Genomic DNA, 27,677 nt, shown 5'->3' on the forward strand with positions numbered 1-27,677 from the left:
CTGAGAGAGAGAGAGAGAGAGAGAGAGAGACAGACAGACAGAAGGACAGGTGAGAGGAGCGGACAGTTGGGAATGAGTCGTTTATCATCTGGACTCCGTTCCGTTCGTCCTTTGATTCAGGTTAATGCCTCTCTGACTGAGAAGTGGCTTAGTCTGCAGGTGCCAAAACGCTGTGTGTGTGCGTGCGTGCGTGCGTGCGTGCGTGCGTGCGTGCGTGCGTGCGTGCGTGCGTGCGTGCGTGCCTCTTTTATTTCAGTAATTTCAGGCCAAATGTTCCCACAAGTATAGCAGAATTTATGAGGACCAGGTCCTCACAAGAGAAACGCTTCTTGTATGGTTAAAAAAGGAATAAAGGAAAACGATTTGGTGAGTTAAATAAAGAATTAGGACAGCAGTCAGGTTGGAGTTAGGATTAGGAATAGGATATTGGCATTGCCATTTAGAAGTTAGCTTTAGGGATTTCTACTATAGCTGCGTGCCGAAAACAAATGGTACAAGTTTTATTCAATAAATACCCTAAACGTTTGATGTCCTCACAAGTATAGTATGACCAAAAGAGAGAGAGAGTGTGTGTGTGTGCGTGTGTGTCCATGCTTGCATGTGCATATGCACCATGGTTATGTCTTACAGCTGTCAGACTGGCAGTACGGGGGTGTCTGACAGCAGACAAAGGAATGAAGTCCACCCACACGACCCGACCCATTCCCACTTTACTTGTGTCTGAGCCTCATCCCTGGCTCCTCTATTTCACGCTCCCCCGCTCCGTGCTTCTCTCTTTCTTCTACTCTTAATAAGTATTTGGGGACGAGAGGAGATACAGCCCAGTCTTCTCCTCTACAGCCTGGTTCCTTGACTGGTACAAAGTACGAAAACTGTCTTGGCTTTCCCCTCAAACTTTATTGTGTGCGCGTGTGTGTGTGTTTGAGGCCGAAATGCAATTCTGACCTCTGCAAGTGACCTCCCAACTCATCACTCATCAAAGTTTATCACATGTGGACCATTGTAACACAGACACACGCACACACGGTTCATCAGCAATCAAACAACGTCACATTTGAAATGCTATTGTGATGATAGATGTATTGTGATGACAGTGGAGTGAAACTAACCTGCCTTCATACTCTCCCAGAACACATTGTTTAAAATCTTAGGGACAATTTCTTACTTGGTTTTGGTTATAAACAGCAAAAAGTCTGATGATGTTTATATGGGTAAAACATCTCAACTTTTAAAACTCTTAAATAAACCAGGGAGGTGTGCATGTGTGTGTTACACAGGGGTGTATAGCAGTGGCGTGACAGAGCGAGAGAGAGAGAGAGAGAGAGAGAGAGAGAGAGAGAGAGAGAGAGAGAGAGGGAGATGTGCTCACAGACAAGACGAGAGAGTGAGAAAGTCACAGAAATACAGGCCAGAGAAATGGTCACCATTAAATAAAGAAACTGACAGAAAAAGAAACTCTGACATAAGAAAGAAAGACCGAAAGAGAGACCGTGAGAGAAAGATAGACCACATAACAGAAAGGGAGACCACATGATAGAAAGATATACCTCCATGACAGACGAGAGACAAAACTAGAGAAACAGACCACTTTGCAAAACAAGAGACCACCATGACAGGAGAGACAGTGTTTTCGTTCAGGTGAATTCTTACCCGTAGCTTTAGTTCACTGATCTTAAGGCAGCAATGATCAAAACAAAACAAAGACATAAAAAGGAGAGATGGATGAATGGTGATATGGAGAGAGATGGAACAGATGCAATCAATGGAAGCAGCATGTTGACACTATCACTGTGCTGTCAAACAGATAAATATGGTGTACTGTACACTATGAGTGGCATGTAACAGCCTTCAGAACCAATAGCAAAAACACACATAAAGCAACTGATAAAATAACTAAATAAATAAAATAATAAAAAAAAATAAACCAATATTTCATTAGATTTAGACAGACAGACAGATGTACTAACCTGCAGAATGACCAGTGCATTCTCCATAGAGAGGTCATCAGACGGAAGACCTTCACTCTTCCAAATCAACTGCTCACTCTCCGAGCACAGGAACGCCCGCAGGTCAAATTCTAACACGAGAAAATTGCAAACGCGCGCACACACACACACACACACACACACACACACACACACACACACACACACACACACACACACACACACACACACACACACACACACACACACACACACACACACACACACACACACACACACACACACACACACACACACACACACACACACGGTTAATCAGGCTAAGTGGCCTGGTTAATGTGCTGGATGGCCTCTGGTGTCCGAAGCGGCCAGAGGTTTGAGTCACACGGCCCCGCCGTCTGGCAGCCATTTGACAACTCTCCAAAGCGTGGCAGTGACTTTGTGATTTGCTTAACGAGTGCGTAATGTCCGTTTAAGTGACGTTTGCTAAGGTATCGGTGTCAATACTGAAGGACTCTCAGAGCAGAGTGAGAGCCCATGGAGCCACAGGGTGTCCGAGACGTCATTGGAATTAACGACACAACCCTATTAGAGCAGGACACAACCCTACTTCTAAAGCATTTTAATTTAAAGGACGCCCTGTTTGATATGCATCGGGCCACATACCCCATTTCATACAATCTCTGGGACCGCAATCTACACTATAATCATAACTGTACAACTGGAACCAAATGGCCCGGTAAGGGTCTCTGGGTTATAGTGTGTGTGTGTGGGGGGGGGGGGGTTCACATACCACAGATTGAGAACCACAGCTCTAGCTTGTAAATGGTAAATTTATATAGCGCCTTTATCCAAGGCACTTACATAGATTGTGCATTACATTCACCCACACATTCATACACCGATTGCGGCGGAAGCCTTGCAAGGTACCAACCAGCACATCGGGAGCAATTTGGGGTTCAGTGTCTTGCCCAAGGACACTTCAACATGTAGACAGGAGGAGCCGGGATTCGAACCAACGACCCATGAATCATTGGACGACCTGCTCTACCTCTTGAGCCACAGTCGCCCAGTCGCTTGTAGTTCTGCTTTTTTTTCGTAGAAGATATTTGGTGTACAGGGGAACGAGGAGACTGTGGAGACTGGTGTGTGTGTGTGTGTGTGTGTGTGTGTGTGTGTGTGTGTGTGTGTGTGTGTGTGTGTGTGTGTGTGTGTGTGTGTGTGTGTGTGTGTGTGTGTGTGTGTGTGTGTGTGTGTGACACCGATGCCATGTCTTGAATCGAGTTATTCAGCTGGCTATGATTGATTGATTGAATACTTCACTAGTCATTAGGTACTGTGAAACACTTAGGCACATGGAATTGTTTCCATTGTGTTCGAATGCATTCAATTAATCAACAGAGCATAGGAAATGAACAGGTCAAATACAAATAGCAAAATTTACAGAGGAGAAAAGGTAAAAACGGGGTAGCAGTGTATGGCATCTCATTTGCAGGGGATTTAATATATATCTCTATGTGTAATTTTGAAAATGTGATGCGTTGACATTTCTCGGCTGCATTTTGAACCTTCAAACCTCGTTGTCCAGACAGATTTGTGAAGGCAAGATAATGAGGTCATGAAAAAGTGCTCCGTTTCAGACTGTGTTGTTAAGGGTACCTGGCAGGGTGGTCAGCTGGGATCCCAGAAACAAGGTTCCTATCGGATTAATTAATCATGGGCACTATCTACTCTGCTCTAACCCCATGCACATCCCTCTGCGGTCTGTTTGTGTGTGTGTGTGTGTGTGTGTGTGTGTCTGTGTCTGTGTCTGTGTGTGTGTGTGTGTGTGTGCGTGCGTGCGTGCGTGCGTGCGTGCGTGCGTGCGTGCGTGCGTGCGTGCGTGCGTGCGTGCGTGCGTGCATACTTGTATTACTGATACAAAATGTCCCCAAAAGTATTTGAGAAATAGGACAAAATAGGCAATGTACAAGCTCACCTTCAGCTTGCAGAGATCGCCTACTTTCGACTTTAAGATCACACTTAAATGTGCCAAAAACTGTCATGTTAGTGTCATGAAATCAGTGTCCTAAAAAGCAGATGTATATTAATATAAATGTTTCCATGCGTGTGTGAGCGTCTTTGTGTCCGTGCATGTGTGTGTGTGTGTCCGTGCGTCTATTACTTTGCAGTCCAGACTGGGCCATCCAGGTCTCCAGGCAGAGTTTCCTGCGGTCCTCTGAAGCAGCAGACAGGTAGGTGATGAAGGCTGCTGCGAGCATGGCCCTCATAGGAAGACTGTCCAACTCCTCCTTTATCTCTGATACCTGAGAGAGAGAGAGAGAGAGAGAGAGAGAGAGAGAGAGAGAGAGAGAGAGAGAGAGAGAGAGAGAGAGAGAGAGAGAGAGAGAGTAAGGCGGCATGAGAAGAAGAACACAGAAGGTTAGTCATATGGAGATAATACGTTTTTCTGCCCGGCAGCGACAATACACAACAGCCTTATATGTTTTAGTTTGTGCTGTTCCCCTCCTTAGCAAGACAAAACCAGTGACTCTTGGTCAATGCTCCACAAGCTCCCATTGGGGCGCATGTGTTTGTCTGACCTACTAACAGTCTGACATGCAACAGTCCGACAAATGTGTGGTAGGCATTGCGTGGCTGGTTAGGACTCCCCCGTGGCTCCCGACATGTGTTGCCGGTTAAGACACGTGTGTGGCCGGTTAAGACTCACCTGTGGCTCCCGACTTGCGTTGCCGATTAACCCAATCCCTCCCGTTACACTAGGCGGGATCGTGAGGCCAGTGCCAGTCAAAAAGCGCGAAATACCACAGTAGAAGAAGAGATCCCAGGGCAACCAGGAAATGTAGCCCCCCTAATATTGTATTCATAGGAGACCATTAGGCTGCAGTAGACCGGCGATGAGTTGTTTCCGTCCGCGGATGTAAGAAGAGGGAATAACAACCTTCCAAACACTGGATTTTGGTTCATTTGGAGCAGATAAAGGACAAATAAGCGCACGTGCACGTCGGATCCGTATGTATGTGAGTAAAAGCAACAAAAAAGAGACAGATTTTTACATTCTGGCACAGGCGTGGGGTGGAGAATTCCACATTCTTGGCATACATTCGGTTAAGACACGTGCATTTCTGGTTAAAACTCACTGGTGGCTAGTTTAGAGTTTGGGGTAGTGTGTCGGACTAGTTTAGGGTTTGGGGTAGTGTGTCGGACTAGTTTAGGGTTTGGGGTAGTGTGTCGGACTAGTTTAGGTTTGGGGTAGTGTGTCGGACTAGTTTAGGGTTTGGGGTAGTGTGTCGGACTAGTTTAGGGTTTGGGGTAGTGTGTCGGACTAGTTTAGGGTTTGGGGTAGTGTGTCGGACTAGTTTAGGGTTTGGGGTAGTGTGTCAGACTAGTTTAGGGTTTGGGGTAGTGTGTCGGATTAATGCCTGTCCAATGTTACGTACGTCGGAAACAAACTGCTCCCGCTCCCATTGCCCCCACATCTACATCTCGACAGTATGTGTCTAAGAGTGACCCACACACGGAGAGAGAGAGAGAGAGAGACGTGGTGACAGACACATAGGCCAGAGGGAGACTGATAGAGAAAGAGGTCAGATAAAAGAGAGACAGGGAGAGGTGAGAGACAGAGTGAAAGACAGAGGGAAGGAGAGAGGGACAAACATCGATTGTGGGAATGGAGGGTTTAAGAAACCCTCAAGACAGGAGAGGCAGAGGTGATCAATACAGCTGCTAACATGGCCATCATAATGCATGAAATAGAGGTGAAAAGCTCAATCACATGATCAACTAATCGATGCAAAGAAAACACTGCTGGGTGATGGTTTACTCAAGTACAAGTATCAATGCTGCAACATTAAAATACTAATACTAATATTTATTTTCCATTTTTGAGTGGTGCAACCACTCCTAGAACCAGCAATGTCCATCTGTATGTCTGTCCGTATGTTTAGGGTACCAACAGGGGGCGCTGTTGCACCACTCACTTCAGACAGGTCTGATTTTTACTTTAGTTAAGAATACAAATATATTGGCATCAAAATATATTTACACTACAAAGCTCACATTATGATCAACTATTTTTGAATAAGTGCTTAAGTAAGTTATGAAATAATAGTATAAATCTGCAAAGTAAAAGTGTTCAAATAATTGTAGTGGTGTAAAAAAGTACAATATTTGCTTCTGAGATCTAGTGGGGTATATGAATTGAAAAATGGAGTAAAAAAGTTTTAAAAAAAGTAGCCTAAAATTGTATAGTACTTGAGTAAATATACTTAGTTACTTTCCACCAAGGCCACATCTCATTTACAGCTTCACCAACTGATAATGTAATGACTTGTGGTTAACATTTTCCATCATTTATATCCTTCTGTATTTGTTTTATGGTTTAAAACAACTGCATGGATTATGCAAATACTCAATATGTCATGAAAATGTAAATTTATAATGAAAGTAATCACAGGAATGACAGAAATCACAGGGTTGCTCAGTGACAGCTTTGTGTGTGTGCATATGTGTGTGATTGCGTGCACGCACATACTGGACAGACCCAAGACAAGCCATTATAAGTACTTTAGCCAAAAAAATTAAAGGGATAAGGACAGTTTGGGATGACATCAGGACAGTCATTATAGGTGAATTAGACATCCTTCAAAAGGAGTCCAGCTGAGTATAATGGCAGTCTGATAGGAGACAGCATCCATTAGGATGAACTGATTAACCTGGCTGGCCTCATCCTCTCCTAAATGGCTGCACCACCATACTGCACTGAGAGGTGTGTGTGTGTGTGTGTGTGTGTGTGTGTGTGTGTGTGTGTGTGTGTGTGTGTGTGTGTGTGTGTGTGTGTGTGTGTGTGTGTGTGTGTGTGTGTGTGTGTGTGTGTGTGTGTGTGTGTGTGTGTGTGCGCGCGTGTATGCAGAGAGAGAGAGAGAGAGAGAGAGAGAGAGAGAGAGAGAGAGAGAGAGAGAGAGAGAGAGAGAGAGAGAGAGAGAGAGAGAGGGAGAGAGGCTAATCTACAGTGGCTCTTTGGTGTGGGTAATAGGGAATAATAAGAGAGAGTGTGCCCGTGCGCGTGTGTGTGTGTGTGTGTCAGGGGGAGATTGACTGTTTTAATTAAGGACAGACAGATGCTAGGGAGACGAGTAAAAAGTAAAAAGAGCCAGAAGGGACCAGAGATCTACACGCACACACATGCACGCACGCAGGCACGCACACACAACACACACACACAGTGGTACAGTACCTGTGCGCTCCAGCGCGTGTGCTCGCCGTCCAGCTGTGATATGAGCTGCTGGGCGGCTGTGATGGTCTCCTGGGCCTTGGACACCTCAGCCTCCAGCTTAGCTGCTTCTGTAGTACGACACTGGAACCTAGATAGAGAGAGAGAGAGAACTCATTACTGTAAGGGACCCCCAGTTAAAAATGTTTGCTTTAAAAAATGTACAGTATGTACTATGTATTCAAAGATTCGCACAAATGTTCAAGATGTAAAAGGAAAAACAGATCTACAAACGGCATATCTCCTATTTTTGCCTGGCCAACCAATGTGCTACATATAGTTATATACAGTAGGCTACATATAAAATATAATATGACACGGATGCTTTCCTGGTTTCAACTCTTCAAGGCCAAATACATTCCAACCTTCGGACGGGCTCCTCTGAACCCCGTGAACCTCCAGAAGCCTTAACTATCCAAACTATTTTTAGGAAAGTCTGTCCGAACCAGAATATTTCGTTTTTTCTGATTGTCTATGAAAGGAATGAAAATACACCTGCACACTGTGTATCTGCTCGGTACATAAGTATTTTATTTTAATAATGCAACGTGTCGGTCCCTCCGGACCTTCTTCAAGCATGGTTCAGGTTTTTCTGAAAGAGCCTTTGGTCTTTTGTATCAATAGGCTCTATACACAGCAGTCATATTGGAAAGCAATTGGGCCTCTACCTTACTTCTTTCACAGGTGTTACCAATGATGCAAATTAAGGCTGTTCCATTTAGTGTAGCGAATTGCTTCTCAAACTTTTCTTTTGTGTTTTTATTTCAAGAACCTGAGAGTGTACAAATGGAACCAAATGGACGGGTCCATTTGTATAGTCTCAGAGTTACACACCCGTAACAGACCATTTGTAACCCCGTCAAGGAACCCCAGGGACAGAGCCTTCATCAGTATCATTGGTAATACCTGTGAAGGGAGAAAGGAAGAGGCCCAATTTCTTTCCAATATGGCTGCTGTGCATAGAGTCTATCGTCACAGTCCCCTTTCAGAACGACGAGGGCACCAGGAAATAATTACCCATTCATTTTCCCCATAGACGTTTAAAAAAGACCTTTAAAGCCTCGGACGAAGCCAACTCGCCAGGTGACAACTCCTAACAACAAATAGAAAGAAGAAAAACACCAAACAGTCTTTCTAATTTTATCTCCAAAATAATGTGTTTATACTTTATTGTTATGAATTGTCACCTGCCGAGTTGGCTTTGTCAGAGGCTTTAGAGGTCTTTAAATAAATACTTTTTAAAATGTCTATGGGGGAAATTAATGGGGAATTATGTCCTGGTGCCCTCGCAGGGGGACTGCGACACTCTATTATGGGCCCTCACAGCCAGTGGTGACAAATAACTACAATACAGTATGGATGGATGGATGTACAGGGATAGGTGGATAGCAGGATGGATGGATGGATAGCAGAGTGGATGGATAGATAGAGGGCTGAGGCATACTTCTCTTTCAGCTCGTTGACTTTGGCTCCCACTGAGTTGAGCTGCTCCTCCAGCTTGTTCTTCCTGTTCTCTGTCTTCTTCAGGTTCCTATACGGACACGCACGCACACACACACACACAGTCACACACAGTCAGTCACACACACACACACACACACACACACACACACACACACACACACACACACACACACACACACACACACACACACACACACACACACAGTCAACTCTCTGTGACTGTGTTGCTGGCGGTGCTCAGAGCGATGTGGCTTCACTCAATTAAACGTGCGTGATGTTCATTTGGTGTGCATCAGATACAATTGACGGGTGAAACGGCGATGCATTGTTTGCGGTGTGTCTGCATTGGTAGAATCCATGGTTACCCATTTCATGTTGTATTTCCCCCTATCCTTTGCACCATCAGCAAAAACAAAACAAACAAATAAACCAAACAAAAATACAGGTCTCTGACTGATTAATCTTCCACAGAGGTGAGCTACCAGCGTGCATTGAGTGAATTGTAACGCTGGCAGTGTATTGAGACCTTGACGCGTACTGAATCGTGTGTGTGTGTGTGTGTGTGTGTGTGTGTGTGTGTGTGTGTGTGTGTGTGTGTGTGTGTATCTCCACTCAGTAGAACCAGTAAAAGCATGCCCTTCTTTATAATTAATTGTAAAATTATGGGAGCATAAAGTAAAAAGGCGTATAATTGAAATTGAAAGGAGACTTGTTTAAACTAGCAAAAACATAAAGCATTCATGAAAATGATTATAAAACCAAGTGTACATTCCCTATTCCAAATATTCCCATTGACTTTAATGGGAGGAAAATCCTTCTGCAACCAGCAGGATGGGAAATAGCCACACCTACCAGGCCCTTACTGAGAGAACATTGCATTACATGCATTACTCCCGCATGATCTTCATTTGCAGCGGAGGATGGCTTGCCGCCTGCTGCATGCGCGCGTGTGCGCATGCAGCAGGCGGCAAGCCATCCTCCGCGCGTGCAGCCATGCATATCTGTCCGCATGCGCAGTGGTGGAAAGTAACTAAGCACATCACAGGACAGCATTCTGCACAATGGGTACTTTTACACCAATACCTTTGTACTTTTGCTCAAGTACATTTTTAATTCCGGACCTTTACTTGTGACAGAGTATATCTACATTGCACTCACTCCATCAGTCCAGCTTGCTCTGTCTCCAGGGGTCCGATCCTCTGCAGGACGTGTGAATACTGGACGTTGGCTTTGACCCAGGCAGCCAGGGGAGCAGCGGCCGCGCTGGCGCGCTTCGCATTCTGAACACAACACACCACAACAACAACATCAATGACTACAATGGCAACTCAGTGTGACGTGTTGCAAGTCTGTAGATATTAGCTATTTTAGCTATTCATCGTATGATGAAGTATACAATGTGAGCTTGTTATTTTCGGCACGCAACTGTGTGAAGTGTTAACCAGGCATTACGCCAGATTTAATTGACCAAAATATTATGATATTTAGTCTAAAATATGACTGAAACTAAAGACTACAATTAGCAGTGCTTTGGCTAGCTGACCTTGGGGTCGAAGGAGGCCTTGTTCCTATGGAGGAGCTCCTCCACACTCTGTCTGATCTCATGGGTGACGCTCCTGGCCTCAAACGTGGTGATGTCCTCCCTCACTCCTCGTTTAGCCAGGAAGCTACGAGAGAGGAAGAGAGAGAGATTGTGATTGTTTTAACAGCAATCTTAATCATGACATTATGTAGGTGCCAAAATTATATAAATACCTATGGTAATACATTATGTTAAAAATCAGCTGCTCCTCAACAACGGAAGAGAGCAGCACCATCAGAGAGAGAGAGAGAGAGAGAGAGAGAGAGAGAGAGAGAGAGAGAGAGAGAGAGAGAGAGAGAGAGAGAGAGAGAGAGAGAGAGAGAGAGAGAATGGAATCGAATGGAGGGATGACAGATTGAAGTGAGCTTTAAAGTCCGATAATGAAGCAGCAAATACTAAATCAAGCTTACAGTTATGGGACTTCAAGCTTTCCTTTTAAGGGGAAACAAATCACCCAAGTTGGCTGCACACACACACACACACACACACACACACACACACACACACACACACACACACACACACACACACACACACACACACACACACACACACACACACACACACACACACACACACACACACACACACACACACACACACACACACACACACACACACACACACACACACACACCTCTCTGTTGCTGGCGGTGCTCAGAGCGATGCGCCTTCACTCAATTAGCGTGAGTCATGAGTGGTGCAGCCGCTCCTATGCACAGCTTTGTGTGTGCGTGCGTGTGTCTGTATGTCTGTCCATTTGAGCACGGAATGTGTTCATAGTTCATATGATTGGACACCATTGTCCTTTCCACACCCAAACTCTCAGACATGACACTGATCACCCCGCCTCATGCATCCCTTCAAAATAATTATATCTGGACAGAGATATACAACTTTGAGATGGGAAGGGGTGTGGGGAGGTATTTTGAGAAGGAGTTGTGTGTACTCAGCCATTGCAAACCGTCTCACTGACATGGAGAAAAAAGAAAATCAACTAGGTGCTCAATAGAGGTGTAGAAAAAGTCGGCTTGTGCTTCAAAGCTCAGAGGGACTGAAATGCTGAAGAATCTGAGCACTCAAAAAAAGTATTAAAATGAGGAGAGGGTGGACATAAAATCAAGGTACTTAAATGCCTCACTTTGGACTTTGGATCCTGAAAAGTAACAGTTCTGGACATACAAGGTTTCCACCCGACAGAGACGATATGGAAAATGCAGAAAAACTGTAAAAGTTATGTATATAATTTAATATATTCCTCTTGAAATCGAGTAATAGATAATATAATATTACCTTTTAAAGGAGTAATAAGTAGTAATATGCGCAACACTAATACTTGATCCATTGCAACGGTTTCCTTTTTCCATTTCCTGAAAAGTAACATGCAAGGTTGTTCTACCCGACTGCGACACAATGATTTAAAGTGAATCTCTTAAACACTATATTGGCTGATGCACGTTTGTGCGTAAAGAAATTCATAAAAGATTGCCAATTCCATTTGGCCAGAGGAGACAGATCCTCACAACACCATGCCCACAAGCAGACAGTTTATCAATGTAAAAAAATATATAAAGATATTTACTGAATATCACTATAATCTTTTCTGAATGCTGTATTGATTATCCAGCCCATAAACTGTTATCGTTTCACATATACCCCGCAGGAACAGCCTGGACGTCCTTCTCATGGATTAAAGCAAAAATAAAATCTCACAACTGAAGAAAAGAAAATGTTGTCAGGTCAAGTCATAATCTGCTATTTTTGAAACGGCGTGGAAGGAGCCCCCACACACTAGAGCCGTTTCATGACCTGATGGTCAAGATTACATGCAGAATTATGATGTTGTGGTAACCATGCATACAGTTATCCAGTTGAAGAAAGTTCAGATTAAGGCACATTTACTTTTTACGATGTACCCAAGATCATATGTGTGTGTTCCATTTCTAGTTTGACCACTTCAAATACACTGTAAACTGAATACCCGGAAATAGGCCATCTACAAGCTTACAATACACTGCAACACATTGTAAACTTGTAGATAGCAAAGGGAGCCTACTCCGGCTTGTCCGGTGCATCACAGGAGAAGGGACAACAGTTACAGAAGGGATTGACACTGGAGCACAACACACTTAATCTATGTAGCTCTTAGAAAAAAAAGAGAAAAAAAAATGAACAAGGAGAAAGATACATTAATATTTATACTGTCAGATGGCTTGCAGGCTGTATGCTGTCCACGCACGCATCACAAATTCCGTCCCCATAACCGGAAGGAACAGTCCTGTCAGCCGTACCCCGGAGGGACTGTGCTAAGATAAGATAAAGTCAGACCTTTTATTGGTCCTGCCAGGGAAATGCAGTCGCCAAAGGCAACGCAGCAGTTATGGGGCCAAGAAAAGCACTGTAGATACAGCAGGGTAAACACCATCAATGATGAACAACATGACAAAAATGCATAATACGACTACGAGTACACACAGTACAACCATGTCAGATAGTGTCCTTACTATTATGAACAATGTTAGGATTGGCTATAATCTTGCGATCCTCCTCAGACTCACTTGACAAAGGCCTCAGTTACATGCACAAAATGTATTCAGAATGAATGAATTCATTCCGAACAGAGATTCATACCAAACTGTTTACATGGAACCTGAATACAAGTAAGCATTCATTCGGAATATAACTTTGGACTATAGAGATGGCCAACCCATAACCGTTATCCCTTAAGAAATGAATAACCGACAAACACTAACAGCTATTATCTGATAAAATGAAATCAAATAATTTTGAAGCGCAGTCCCTGCAACCACACGCGACCTCCACCCAAAACAACCCAGAACTAAAAAACACAACATGAAGCGGGTGAGAGAAGTGGTGTTTGGGAAAGTTTATCCCAAGAGATTAAAGAATGATAATGAGGTTACGTAATGTTGGATGGTCTAAAAGGATATATATGCGATATATCAGCGTGGTCAATGGTGAGGGTTTTCAGGAGTTGCTGCCTTCCAAAGGCAATTAGTTTGCATGATTGCACAGTGCGCTATTTCCGAACGTGCCCAGACTGTCACGGGTCCGTCGAATGGAAGCCCATTTTAAAGAAAACATAAAGCTAAAAGCGCAACTGGCTAGTTGAGTTTGCGTGTGACTCTTACGAGTCCAACCTACTGTTGGACGGCACTCGTCAGTCACCACAGAGAGCGATTTGATAATTACGTGCCACTATATTGACGAGGAGTGCACGTTAATTCATCCGTCAGTCAGCCGTCACACAGAATTTGCCCGACAGACAATTCCAAGTACAGTAGGTAAACTCAACGATGCAGTGCAGGAGGCTTGGGGACTACTGGGAAAGTGTGCATGTGTTCACAACAACTCACGCCAATTCCCCCACCCAGGTGGACTGGGTTTCATGTTTCACCCAATGTCCCTGTAATTCGCAGATGGGTTTGTAAATAGCGCATTTTATTATGGGGAAAAAACTGGTGTATTTGTCTTTTTTTAATGGGTAAAATAGCGCATTTCTGCGCGCATAAAATGTCTCCAAATGGCCATCCCTGCTTGGACATGGAATGAATCCATTCATTCCGAATGAATTTCTGCATGTAAATGAGGCCAATGTGTTTCTCAGGAGAAGAAGAAAAGAGTATGACACCAACCTGCTCATCAGTGTCTTGCTCAAGGACTTATGTCTCGTTTCAACAATTCCCCATTGGTCGTCCAGACTTTAACAAACTACTGACACACATCTTGAGTGTTATTTTAACAGAGAGATTTAAATGACCAGTCAGGATTTTAGTTTTACCGTGCAACTTTCTCTCAAACTCACCTCCTCAGCAGAAATGGAACTCTGGGGTATATCCCTTAACTTGCCAGTACATATATCTCCTTCCCTCTTTTGGTGTCTGGCAGAGAGTTGTCTCTCCCAAACTTCTCCCAGGGACTAAAACAAGTGAAAATAGCAGATCTACAAGCTCACAATGTGTCACAATGTAAAAGGTTGTGAGCTCGAATATCTTCCATTTTCTCTACTTCTTCTAATATTTTAGATAGTTTATGGAATTTCATTTTTGTAATTATTTAGAAGAAAAACTAGCTTTTTTTTTAATAGGAAAAATTGGAACCAAGTTACACTCTCCTGGTGAAAGCCGTTAAAACTATTCACTGTCAGGTGATAAGAAGCAGCTGATGACACCCACTGCACCAGTGGAGACTAAACCAGTGCATCTCAAACTTTGTTGGCTCAGGGCACCCCTGAAGATAGCCTTTTCCTCCCTGGTTAAAATTGTATTCTTTTGAGGGGTCGCGGCCTGAAAAGTTTATAAGTAATACCAGTAAGATGCCTGAGGGTGAGCACGCATCCGACTGGGTGACAGCAGACTGCTGGGGGAGCACTGGCGCATGGGGATGGGGGGTCAGATGAACATATCCGCCTGGGTGACAGCAGACTGGTGAGTCTGAACCGGCCACGTATGTTGGATGATTGAGGGTAAATTGTCTTTATTTAATGAAAATTTAAATAAAACAAATACATTAGCTACAGAAAATATTGTAGCTAATGGTTTCAAAACCCATTTTCTGCACTTCCTTTCCTTTCCTTAAAGGCTTTGCTTTGCATACCCGAAGGGGCATGCTTTACAAACGGGCATCCACACTGGTCTCGTTAAAAATGGCAAGTGCAGAAACTCGAAGGGAACAGTTTTGGTCGAGAAAGAAACGGCATTTGAGACAAATGAGCAAAGGGAAAGGCAAAATATATAAAAAAGACCCTGAAGCCATTCTACAAGGAGGTGTTAGGAAAGATGCCAACACCAATCTAAAGGGAAGCACCTGCAGGACTGACACCCCTGACTTCTATAATGAATGCCGCAATTCATTATATTCCCTTTTCAACAACACTGAAGAATGAATGAAGCTCTGGCCACCCCTGAACCATTCTGAAAGCTAAGCTAACCCCCCTCAGAGCTTGCAGGTCAGAGGACAAGCACAGTTTCACCTGATGGGGTAGAAGAAAATTTAACTAACAAGCTAGCAAGCAAGCACTTTATATTAACATATTGATTGGCAGGTAATACTTAATTCATTCTTCCAGCACCTGCAGTGTTTTTCAGTGTTTTTGCCATATTTTGTAGAACCCACAGGGTGGACGATCATCTTTTTTTTTCACCCGGAAAATATATTTTTTTTAAACACAATCATCGGTTCTTTAGTTATGGGCCGTTGAATGTAGCTTGTTTTGACCAAAAACGCAAACTCGGAAACAAATCGAAGATAAATGTATTTTTCTAAATCTGACAACATGGAGGCAGACGGAGACAGAGACCCCTTTTCCACCGGTTGGTTCCCAATGGGAACCGGTTCAGTTCTTTTTGGTTCTTAGTCCATGAGCCAGAGCTCCAAAATTGGTGGGAAAAACTAGACCTAGTATATTACATTGTTTATAGGATCAATACAAGTAAATTAATACATGATAACCCTTCCACAGTAGTAGCTTTTTCATATTTTTGATTATTTTGCATATTTTCCTACATAATGCCTCATTTTCATATTCGTGTAAGTACTCAATTGGGGAAGTTTCATGGTGATAACGATCTAATATAGGTATGGTTTTGCACATTCAATTCATAATTCATATTTCATACGTTCCAATTTTGGAGCTCTGGCTCATGGACTGAGAACCAAAAATAACTAAACCGGTGGAAAAGGGGCCAGAGAGACTTCCGATGCGACCGGTTTTGATATCATTAATCTCCGTCCCATTTATCAATCTCCGTCCTGGGCAACTGACCATGAACTTGAACTTGAAGGTGATCTCCGTCTGGGGCCCTTAAACTGTTAATGTCGGGTCTCTCAACTAGGGGGGCTAGTGAATTATGGTGTGTGTGATATGAAATGTGAGTTTAGCATAATCGCAGTAATCCTTAATCATATTCAAGGGCTTTTGGATAGAAAAGAGACAGAATCCATGCAGTGACTTTCAGTTAGAGCACTGCAGAGGGGAGATGTGCCCCACGCAATGACGGTCGTTGACGCTCATTAATGCATCAAGGCAATGATGTTGCTGCACTGTCAAATAGGTAAACTACATCTATTATACACAAAGATAGCATCTTAAAAAGTTGTGTGTGTGTGTTTGTGTGTGTGTGTGTGTGTGTGTGGGGGGGGGGGGGGGGGGGGGTATCTTTTGCAAAGACAGATTTGTCTGGTTTCTAGTGATATGCATTATAAGTGCATTTATATAAATAAACATGAATGAAAAGAGTAATGGAACAACCACGCCCCCCTCACGCATTACACTGTCCTCCTCCTCCTAACCCATCCCTTTATAACCCATTTAGACCTGAGGCCGATTCAACAGATTTTAATTAACCCATTTTGACCTGAGATCAGATTCTAAAAAAGTCTTCTACATCCTGACAGTTTTCTGAAAAAGCTATGTTTCTATGTCAGTCGTTCTTCGATTTTTCAAAAATAGCAGACCTACAAGCTCATAGCGCGCCACTCGGTGGCGCGCTATGAGCTTGTAGATCTGCTATTTTTCAATAGCTAAAGCATAACATAAGGCTAACACCAAAAGGGGTCCCCGCCCAGAATGGGTTAAACAACAGCTAATGCTACAAAAAGAGGTTCCCGGATTAAAAGGTTCTGGGTCTTAATAGGTTAAAGTTGTTATGCCTAAATATAAACATGTATAAAGAGTGGTATGAAGCAATATGAGTGCATTATAATGCATTATGATAATTATAGGCTAATGCATTAGAAATGTGATTATGATGCACCATAGACCAGACCTTTAAGTAAGTATTATGACCAGCACATACATTCTATTTAATATAAGTTATAAAACTTTACAAAACTTGTTAAAAGTTGTTATGCATATTATAAACATTCATAACAAGAGTCATAATGCTTTATAAGTGCATTATGGATGTGCATTATAGACACAAGCTTAATATAAAGTCTACCAGGGAATCTCCGACAAGCACAGTTTCACTTAGAAGTAGACAAATTGTGTATAGGCTACTTTTTGTATGCAAATGACTTGGAGAAAAATGTCATTGTCATTGGGAAATAACCTCCATTCATCCCTCTGGTCTTTCTTTCATCACTCTGTCATCCTGTCTCCTTCCATCACAGTTGCCCGCGCCACCACCTCCTCTCTCTGTCACCTCCTTATGTTAACCCATTTTGGGCGGGAACCCCTTTTGGTGTTTTAAACATTATGTTATAATTTAGCTATTAAAAAATAGCAGATCTACAAGCTCATAGCGCGCCACCGAGTGGCGCGCTATGAACTTGTAGGTCTGCTATTTTTGAAAAATCGTTAAAATGTGCCTCAAATCTTTCCGAAAATTGTCATGATTTAGATTTTTTTTAATTATTTTGTATTAATATTTTTAATCAGGCCTGAATGGGTTAAATCTAACCTTGGAGGTGTCAGAGAGCCCAGGAAGTTTAATCGCTCCCTCAAGATGCTCCTTCTCTCAACCTCAAATTATCACTGTTTCCTTTAACACGCACCCTCCATCGCACACCTCTCATGCTCTTGTCCTTAGTAAAGGTCTGTCTGTCTGTCTGTCTGTCTGTCTGTCTGTCTGTCTGTCTGTCTGTCTGTCTGTCTGTCTGTCTGTCTGTCTGTCTGTCTGTCTGTCTGTCTGTCTGTCTGTCTGTCTGTTTAGTGGGCAGCGGTGGCCTAACGGTTTGCGGAGCGGTCTTGTTATCGGAAGGTCGCCAGTTCGTATCCCCGGACCGGCACGTTAAAATGACCACCACTGAAGTGCCCTTGAGCAAGGCATTGAACCCCTAGTCCATTCACCCTGGGTAAACAAATAACTTTGCTTTGCTTTTGTCTGTCTGTCTGTCTGTCACAATCATCACTTTATCGATTTGTACGTTTGTCTATTCAAAAATAGCAGATATGTAAGCTCACAGCACGTGCCACGCTGCAGGCTTGTGAATCTGCTATTTTTTGAAAAATATCATTTATTTATTTATTTCAATGTATTTTTGAATAATGTTCCTTTCTGAGGTGTCCCTGGCACACGTACGTTCACTCGCGGTGTGTGTGTGTGTGTGTGTGTGTGTGTGTGATCACTGTTAAAAGCCTGCGCCCAAAACTGGGCTTGAACACACTACCCTGAGATTAAGAGCCTCATCCTCCACCGACTGAGCTAGCCGGGCCTGTAGGAAACTGGATACACCCCCCATTTGGTCTGACCTTCTGCAATGACACTAACACACTCCACCTTCCCCCTCCGGCCTCCCCACTCAAACACACACAATCTAACTTCTCTGCCTATATATTCCCCAGATCCTTTTTGCGTTATTTTGCTTAGATACCACTCATCCTCTCTCCTCTATTGTCTATTGTGAAAACTCTTTTATAATTTGGTTCTTTAAATTCATCCAGCCCCCACCCCTCCCCCTCTCCTCATTACCTGCATTCTGACAGTAAAGATGAAAGCTGAACTTTGGCCATTAAAACATTACAGCTCTCTCTCTCACCTCTTCATGCTAACCCAGGAGGTGTCAAAGATGCCCATCAGTCTCAGCACTCCCTCCAGGATGTCTCGTATGACGTCGGGGGGCATGCGCAGCGAGCGGATCTCTGACAGCGCTTCAGGCTTGATGTTCCCCACGGCGCGCTTTGCCTCGTCCACCAGAGGCTGTAGCGGGGGAGAGAGAGAGAGAGAGAAAGTGTTGACTATGTGTGTAGAGAATGAGAGTGAGTATAGAAAACTAGTGGTATGTACGTAGGAAGAAAATCACACATGTGTGAAGTGAGGGGCGCTCTTGTCATACATACATCATCTCATTCTGGCCAATCACAATTTGTGTCCTCACTTTTTATCCTCAATATGTACATTGCTCAGCCAATCAAATCATCACTATTATTCACACAAAGCTGGGCATAGGAGGGGTAGCACCCCTCAAAAATGGGAAATGATCTAGGCGAAAGAAAAGTAAGTGTGTGTGTGTGTGTGTGTGTGTGTGTGTGTGTGTGTGTGTGTGTGTGTGTGTGTGTGTGTGTGTGTGTGTGTGTGTCCGTTTGTGACATACAGGTATAGTCAGTCAGTGGCCACATGTCTCTCTATAGGTCTTATCACTTTGAACAGTTTCTTTGATACTTTAAAATTCATTGAGTCATTATTATGACTGTCAGCTGAACAGCTGCTGTGAACGGTGTTTGTACTTGCCTGCACTTCTTTCAGCTCCTCATCGATCTTCCCCTTCCTCTCGCCGATCTTCAATACCTCCTGCGCCATCTTCCCCTTGATCTTCTCCATTTCCGCCTTCTGGTCGCTGGCGTTCTGCAGAAGGGAATATGGGTTTGTTATTGTATTACTTGCGCAAGCAGAGCGTGCAAGTACTGCGATCGGCTGGGTATGTATTAAGCATGTAACGATACACTCAACTCACGATACGATACGTATCACGATATGATGTTCACGATACTATTTTTCACGATATTTTAAACAAAATAATTTTCCAGACAAATGACCCACAAATCATTTTTTTTATGTTTTATCTTCCCCCCAAGCTTTTTTCACAATTTTTATTTAACTACATTGCAAAAGATGAAAACATGCTTTCTTGTTTAGAACCTAGTTCGAGTTAACATGCTAAAGAAAACTTTATTTGATGGCATCTTAGGATAGATGTGGACCTATTTGACAGTGCAGAAACATCGGTGTACTCCACCTACCAATAAGGGACCACTGTTCTGAATGACGTAACTAAAGTACGTTTCAAAGTTGGTATAAGGTCAATAGGGGCTAAGTATGTATCGGTTCGATTCGGCTGGGTATGTATGTATGTACACTTAACAACACTCCTCTGAAACAGGTTGATGACTACAAGTATTTGGGTTCATATATATCTTCTCCCAAAAGGACTTTCAAACTAGGAAGGGTATGGCCTGGTCAGCCTGAAATGACATGCATAAGATCTGGTCATCCCAGCTTAGTAAGATGTTAAAAGTAAAAATATTTAGGACGACCGTTGAGCCGATTCTACTCTATGGCTCTGAGACATGGACACTTTCAAAGAAACTAGAGAAACGGTTGGATGGCACTTACACCCGCCTTCTAATGAGAGCGCAAAATCTGCCTTGGAAGAGCCACCCATCGACTAATCTAATATACGGCAACCTTCCCCGTGTTTCTTCACTAGTCCGATCCAGAAGAACACAGTTTGCCGGCCACTGCTACAGAGCTGACAATGAGGTTATATCTTCCCTTCTTCTCTGGAGTCCTGCCTCAAAGCAGACCAGAGGTAGAAAACTGTCATTCCCTGATGTCATCGCTAGGGACCGCGGTCGAAAAATGATGATGATGATGTATGTATGTCGGGGTATGTACGTCGGTGTCCTCTCTTGTCCAATAAGGGACAACCATCCTTGGTGACATAACTAAGGTACGTTTCCAGGTTGATATAAGGTCAATAACGGGTCTAAAGACAGAGAGCTATAGGGAAGCAGTCGATCCAGACAGCAGAGACAGTTCGAGACAAACAAAAGGAAAAATATTATCGTGCTCAGTTAATGTTATATCTATCGTGGAAAAATGAAGACCTACAAAGTGGACATCTCACCACGGTGATGTCAGTGATGAGCGCACCTCATGGTGCGCTCTGCTTGCACACAAGTAGGCCATAGATGGCCACATTGGAGAGAATAATCACACATACTGTAAGTGTGATTATTCTCTCCAATTTAGTCAAGGTTCAAGGTTTCTTTATTTTGTCTCCCGAGGAAGAAATTTGTCTTGGACCCCAAGGACCCGCCCTGCAAAAGTTGCTGCAGAGCCCTTGTGTCCGTGTCGCTGCAGAGCATAGGATAGGACTTTTTGATTTGGATGTATGGGCTGTCAAGGCCAGAAGGTAGGTTTTTTTGCCACTCAGTTCCCACATAATTTCAATTCAGGGTATGATGATGATGTCATACTCTCTATTTTAGTAGCTGTAGTAGGATAAATGGAGAGGGAAAAAAAGAGACTAAGAGACTAAAAAAGAGCCAAAAAAAGAGCCTTCTATCTCCATTTCTCAACTTCCTAATATGTTTTTTGAGTGGTGTAAACCACTCCTACAACTGGCTTTTGTGTGCAGAAAAAAATTAGCATGGTTGCTATGTTCAAAATAATTTCTGACGTAATTAAATCACACCCGGTTGAACTGGATGACCGTAGCAACCGTGGTAATTTTTTCTGCACAAAAAAAGCCAGTTGTGAAATCACATCCGGGTGTGATTTCATTACGTCAGATCAGAGCTGATCAGGCTATATAATACCTTACCTTATATAATACCTCACATCGGACAAAGACTCCAGCTGAATCAACTTCATGGTCACAAATCATCACATCAGAAGACGACCCTACCTAGCCAAAGATCTTTAAAGACGGTGGGAAGCCCAATTTTTTGCTATATAAAACCTTACACCACTCAGTTCACACGGGTGTGATTTTTTTCATCATACAAGAGTGTCACACACAAGTAGTGAAAATAGCCGATCACAAGTTCACTATGCGCCACTGCGTGACAAGTTGTGAGCCTGTACTTTTTTTACATTTGTTAAATAATGAAAACGGAAGGGTTTTGGACTTACAAGGTCTCTGGCCGACAGCATGTAGAATGTCTCCAAAGCTCATCCATTATGTATTCTGTCCTCGTTTAGAACAGGATCCTGAGGGGGATTCTGTTATACCCGCTGTCGGGTGGATATGACCAAAACCCTCTCTTTTTATATACAATTCTTGTTTTTAAATTAACTTAGTGACTTAGTTACTTATGCTAATTTTGTGCGACAGTCTTGTATGATGATTTAGGGTGTTAATTTAAAGTTAAGAAAACAATAATAAAACAAAATGTTGAAATATGAAGATACAAGGTGTACGCAGTGGTGTCATGCAGTGGTAGAACGCAGTACCACGCTGTGGTACCAGTAATTCTTTTGACGTGCACGCGCAGGGACGGAACGGACGGTGCACGTCGTGCATGCACGCTAGAACCTCGCGTCAGCAGACTTTCCAAGATGCACCAAGTACCCAGTGGTCTAGGTCAGGGGTTCTGCAAAAATAACCTTAATAATAGACAAAATATATCATAAATGAATACTGAAACCATATATAATCATCAAGGAAATGTATGCATGTACTCTGTGTACTATGTAAACTCTTCAATTCTAAAAAAAATAGTTACTACTTTTACACTCTTACAGCAGTAGACTATGGCTCCAGTAGGCTACTGCTGCTGTGAGGTGTTCTGCACACAAGAAGAATGCCTCCTCCTCCATCAAAGAACATATTAATTCATCCAAAGCAAACTTTTTAGTTTTGCTAGTGTGCAGTGAAGATGTTTGTCTGACTATTTTAGGTCTACTTTTGTGTTTGTGTGTCTGAAACTCTCATACACTATTTAACAATAGGCTTAGGCTATGCAGCTGTTCTGTGTGCATGCCACGATGCGCACATGCACGCGCGTGCATGCACGTGCCCATGCGTGTGACGTTCCGTGGTACCAGAAAACAAATCACCATGACACCACTGAGTTTACGTCCTATAACAAAGTTATCCTCGTCTGACTCCTGTTACCTGAGAGACTTGCCGCTTTACTTTTTTGTACAGACATTCTATTAGTTCTACAACAGGAGGAGATTTTAAACATGTCAGAATAAAAATAATCAATCAAAGCAAAGACGCACTGTCAAACGTGTCGGGAGAGAGGCTCGCTGGGCCTGCACAAATGTAAATGATTCTCCAATTTCATGCGTCGGTCTGCCTTCCCTAGGAATAGACAGACAGACTGCATTTAACACAGTCGAACCGTCTCAGTCTCCCTCTCTCTCTCCCTCTCTCTGTGGTGGAAGTTACATTTACTCAAGTACAGCACTAATGTATAATGTTGAGGTACTTTTACTGTACTTGAGTGAGTGTTTCCCAGTTTGTGATACATTATACTACTATTACAATTATTTGACAGCTTTAGTTACTACAGTACTTATGTTGCAGGTTTGCATTATTATTACAGATTACAGAACATACAGCACACTGACCCTTTATGCCCTATTTTATACTTTGGCCACTCAACTCAACATAGATAATTTATGAGTTCACAACGTGTCACATCATGACATGATTTTATATCGGCTATACTGCAGGTATATTTTGATGTCAATACCTTTGTACTTTTACCCTACTAAAGTACAGGACTTTTACTTTAGTAAAAAAACATCTCTCTCTCTCTCTCTCTCTCTCCTCCCTGTTTGTCTTCACCTCAAACCACCCCTCCACCTCCCAATTTCTCGATTCCCTTCCTTAACTATTTCCTTCATCTCTCCCCCCACTGTGTCCTTCTCCACAGGAGCCGCAGTCGCTACAGCCCAGAGGGAGATCACATCCCATCCCATCGCTTAATCAGTCTGTTTCTCTCCTTCCTCCCCCTCATTTGGAGAGATAAGAGAGAGAAGATTTTAACTAATGGGCAAAGTTCAGCATCCATCCTTATTGTCACAATGCATGTAATGAGGAACTGAAACTGAAAAACTGTGAGATGAAAGAGTTAGACAGGACAGGAGAGGAGAGGAGAGGAGAGGAGAGGAGAGGAGAGAGAGCGGGTGTTATTATCTAAGCAAAAATGGGAAATGATCTATGGAATGCAAAAGGCAGCAAAATGTGTTGAGTTTGTGGGCGTGCATGCATGTGCACGTGAGAGAGAGAGAGAGAGAGAGAGAGAGAGAGAGAGAGAGAGAGAGAGGGTGTGACAGACCAAGAAGCCCAACGGGAGGAAGTCATATAGTGTAGTTTGTTTGGAAGTTGAAAAGAGGATACAGTAGCCTGCAGGAGACATAAAACCACTGCAGTACGACACACACACACACACACACACACACACACACACACACACACACACACACACACTTAATCCTGCACATTGCACGTGGTTGCTAAGGGGGGTTTAAACAGGGTTAGAGAGTGTCTTAAACTATTCATAAACTCATCTTTTATCTCACTTATTCATGTTATTCTACTTCATTACAGTCCAGTAAAATTCATATTCTTCTCTTGTAATATTGCAAAGGTCTAGCTGTTGTTAGCACAGTGTTAAGGACCATGCAATGCCAAGATTTTGCTGCTTGTGCCGTCGAGCATGGTATGCATGTGTGAGTAAGCCCTGTGTCATTAAAAGCCTGCGCCCAACGTGGGGCTCGAACCCACGACCCTGAGATTAAGAGTCTCATGCTCTACCGACTGAGCTAGCCGGGCCTGGTGGAAATACGATACACCGGCCTGGATTTGGTCTGACCTTTGCTCTCTTCACACAAGCGTGAAGATTTTGCATTGCCATCCCGCAGCGCGCACACACACACACACACACACACACACACACACACACACACACACACACACACACACACACACACACACACACACACACACACACACACACACACACACACACACACACACACACACACACACACACACACACACACACACACACACACACACACACACACACACACACACACACACACACACACACACACACACACACACACACACACACCTGCATGGATGTGGTGATCTCCTGGAGGGCAGAGTCTGCCTCCTGTTGTTTGGACTTGAGAAGTGCGCTTTGCTCGGCGGCCCGCCTCTTCAGCTCGTCGACCAATGACTTGGCTTCGTTCAGCTTGGACACGCCCGCCTAAGGACACAGAGAGCCAATCACATTTAGGCACTGATGCTGCAATGGTTTTGATCTGAAGTTAGAGATGTTTTCATCTAATCTGTATGTATTGGGTGTTGTGTGTATATGTGATATAGACTAAATGAAACATGGGTATCCACTACTAGCCAGAATGACAATTCATCTCCGTCACTTGGTGCTGGTCCAGATCAACAGGGACCAGATATTACCATGATAGAATTTAGATGTCTATTATGTGTCAACTGTGAGTGCAGTTTGGATATTATGATCTAGGCAGCCAGTATCATAGCCAGATATTGTTTTGCATTTCTAGCAATGCTGGCATCTCGTTGCTGTGTGTGTGTGTATGTGTGTGTGTGTGTGTGTGTGTGTGTGTGTGTGTGTGTGTGTGTGTGTGTGTGTGTGTGTGTGTGTGTGTGTGTGTGTGTGTGTGTGTGCCTACATGTTCGCTGACCTGTGTGTGAGACTGCATCTGTACCTGCTGACCTAGGCCTGACTCACACCTTCGCAACAGATTGATGTATAGCTGATGCATGAGACTTGTTTACTAATGCAAGCTCGCAATGCATTTCCAATGGGAGTCACATGGTTTGACACAACATTTTTGTTGTATGAGGGGGCAGTCGAAACACAGCCGAAAGCCGTACAACAAAAATGTTGTGTCAAACCATGTGACTTCCATTGGAAATGCATTGGGGCAAGATGTAAACAAACCCTTTCTTTACATCTACGTAGCATGCATCAATGTTGTATGCTAGATGCGAAGGTGTGAGTCGAGCCCTAGGCCTCACTCACACTTTCGCATCGACCTCAGGTCTAAATGGGTTTTGTTTTCATGAAAAATGTTGCTTTTTTTGGGAATTCTTTTTTTTGTTTTGAATTAATACTAATAAAAAAACAAAATGTAGGAAACAAAAAAAATAAAGGGAACCCATAAAAAGTGTTGGCGACCCAGTGTTGGGAACCCGTGACATAAGAGAACAGCGCTAGCTGTACCTGCAGATGGTGTTGTCTGGTGGTGAGCTGGCTCTGCTTGCTGCTGTACAGAGACGTGTAAACATGGAGGAAGGCCATGTACTGGCTGGGGGTGGCGCCGTGCTCCCTGCACGACTCGTGGATCTGCAGGAACAGATGACACAGCTCCCCCTGGCTGGGACCTGTGGGAACACCAGGGTTAGGGCTAGTGTGTGTACTGTGTATGCCAATAAATAGATTATTGCGAACGAAGTGATTGCGAACGAAGTGATTGCGAACGAAGTGAGCACTAACTATAGAAGCTGGCCAAAACTGTCTGTGTGTCTGTGTGTGTGTGTGTCACGGTGAGCACTAACTATAGAAGCTGGCCAAAACTGTCTGTGTGTCTGTGTGTGTGTGTGTCACGCTGTAACACCACCCGTCCGTCACCAGAGGGCAACTGAAATTGGAACGATACAGAGGTCTCTGTGTGTGTGTGTGTCAGACTGCCACAACAGCTTTGTTCGCTTCCCGCGTTTACGCGTCTTACTTGTGTGTAGTATGAAAACCTGCATTTCCCGTCAGTCAGTCAGTGTGTCGTGGCACGCCTAGTGTCAAGCCTACATATATGGTCACGCCTCGTGGCATCACAGCCTTGTGACACGTCACACCATATATGGCCGTCTCCATATATGAAGATCACGACACTGACCTCATCAAACCCTGGATAGCCATACATGGAGAAGACTGGATCATCACCTAGATCTGCATATATGGAGCCGGCCAGAAACAGTGTGAAACATCTGACCTCAAACCCATATATCTCCATATATGGAGCTGACCTGTTCTGACATTCCATATGTTGATCCTTCCCCATCCGTCCTTCCTCTTCGACGTCTCCCTTTTGACTAATACCTGTCCATTCAAAAATCTCTCGTGGAAGAGCCACCCATCGACTAATCTAATATACCTTCCCCGTGTTTCTTCACTTGTCCGATCCAGAAGAACACAGTTTGCCGGCCACTGCTACAGAGCTGACAATGAGGTTATATCTTCCCTTCTTCTCTGGAATCGTGCCTCAAAGCAGACCAGAGGTAGAAGACTGTCGTTCCCTGATGTCATCGCTAGGGACACATGCATCAGTAAGCAGGAACTGGGGATGGCAATGAAGGACCCGAATGTCTTGCGTGGCATTGTGAAATCCATGATCTCGATCGTGGTCGAAAAATGATGATGATGATTAGTAGAGTTCTCAACAGGTCCGAAAATTAGGGCCCGGCCCTACTTGGGCCCTCATCAAACCCTGTACACTCAAGACACTGCCCCCGCTGCCACCCTTATCTCCATATATGGAGCTGACCTGTTCTGACATTCCATATGTTGATCTGACCTCATCAAACCCTGTACACTCAAGACACACTCCATATATAGCCAGTACAGAATTCTGTACTGGCTAGCATGCAAAAGGGCTACGAGTGTGCTGTTTGTGTGTGGAACAAGTGTGTGGAACAAGCTTCTCTTCCCGGCCGGAGAGAGAGAGAGAGAGTATGTCTGTGTGTGTGTTTGTGTGTCTCCTACCTGAGATCTTCCTCTTGTCACCCTGCTCTCCATCGCTCTTGTCCACCTCGACCTCCCGCTTGGCCAGCAGGAGCTCAGGTATCTACACACACACACACACACACGCACACGCACACGCACGCACGCACACACGCAGTGTACAAATTGATCTAAATTGACTGTGTATAGTTGCATAGAGAG

At 43.7% G+C, this 27,677-nt stretch overlaps 1 protein-coding gene across 1 annotated transcript in view; it reads right to left on the reverse strand.

Moving 5' to 3' along the window:
* dync2h1 (dynein cytoplasmic 2 heavy chain 1) overlaps positions 1-27,677 on the reverse strand; it is a gene marked incomplete at its 5' end in the record, with an annotated part of 668,232 nt that overhangs the window by 413,978 nt on the left and 226,577 nt on the right. Inside the window, 11 exons of the mRNA XM_079513540.1 lie at positions 1,968-2,077; positions 4,111-4,252; positions 7,183-7,309; positions 8,663-8,749; positions 9,841-9,962; positions 10,226-10,349; positions 18,767-18,927; positions 19,459-19,572; positions 24,825-24,962; positions 25,962-26,122; positions 27,498-27,579. Of these exons, the coding sequence (XP_079369666.1) occupies positions 1,968-2,077; positions 4,111-4,252; positions 7,183-7,309; positions 8,663-8,749; positions 9,841-9,962; positions 10,226-10,349; positions 18,767-18,927; positions 19,459-19,572; positions 24,825-24,962; positions 25,962-26,122; positions 27,498-27,579 (1,368 nt within the window). The remainder of the gene's footprint in view (positions 1-1,967; positions 2,078-4,110; positions 4,253-7,182; positions 7,310-8,662; positions 8,750-9,840; positions 9,963-10,225; positions 10,350-18,766; positions 18,928-19,458; positions 19,573-24,824; positions 24,963-25,961; positions 26,123-27,497; positions 27,580-27,677) is intronic.

The sequence above is a fragment of the Electrona antarctica genome, assembly GCF_951216825.1.
Source record: "Electrona antarctica genome assembly, chromosome: 11".
Taxonomy (NCBI): Eukaryota; Metazoa; Chordata; class Actinopteri; order Myctophiformes; family Myctophidae; genus Electrona; species Electrona antarctica.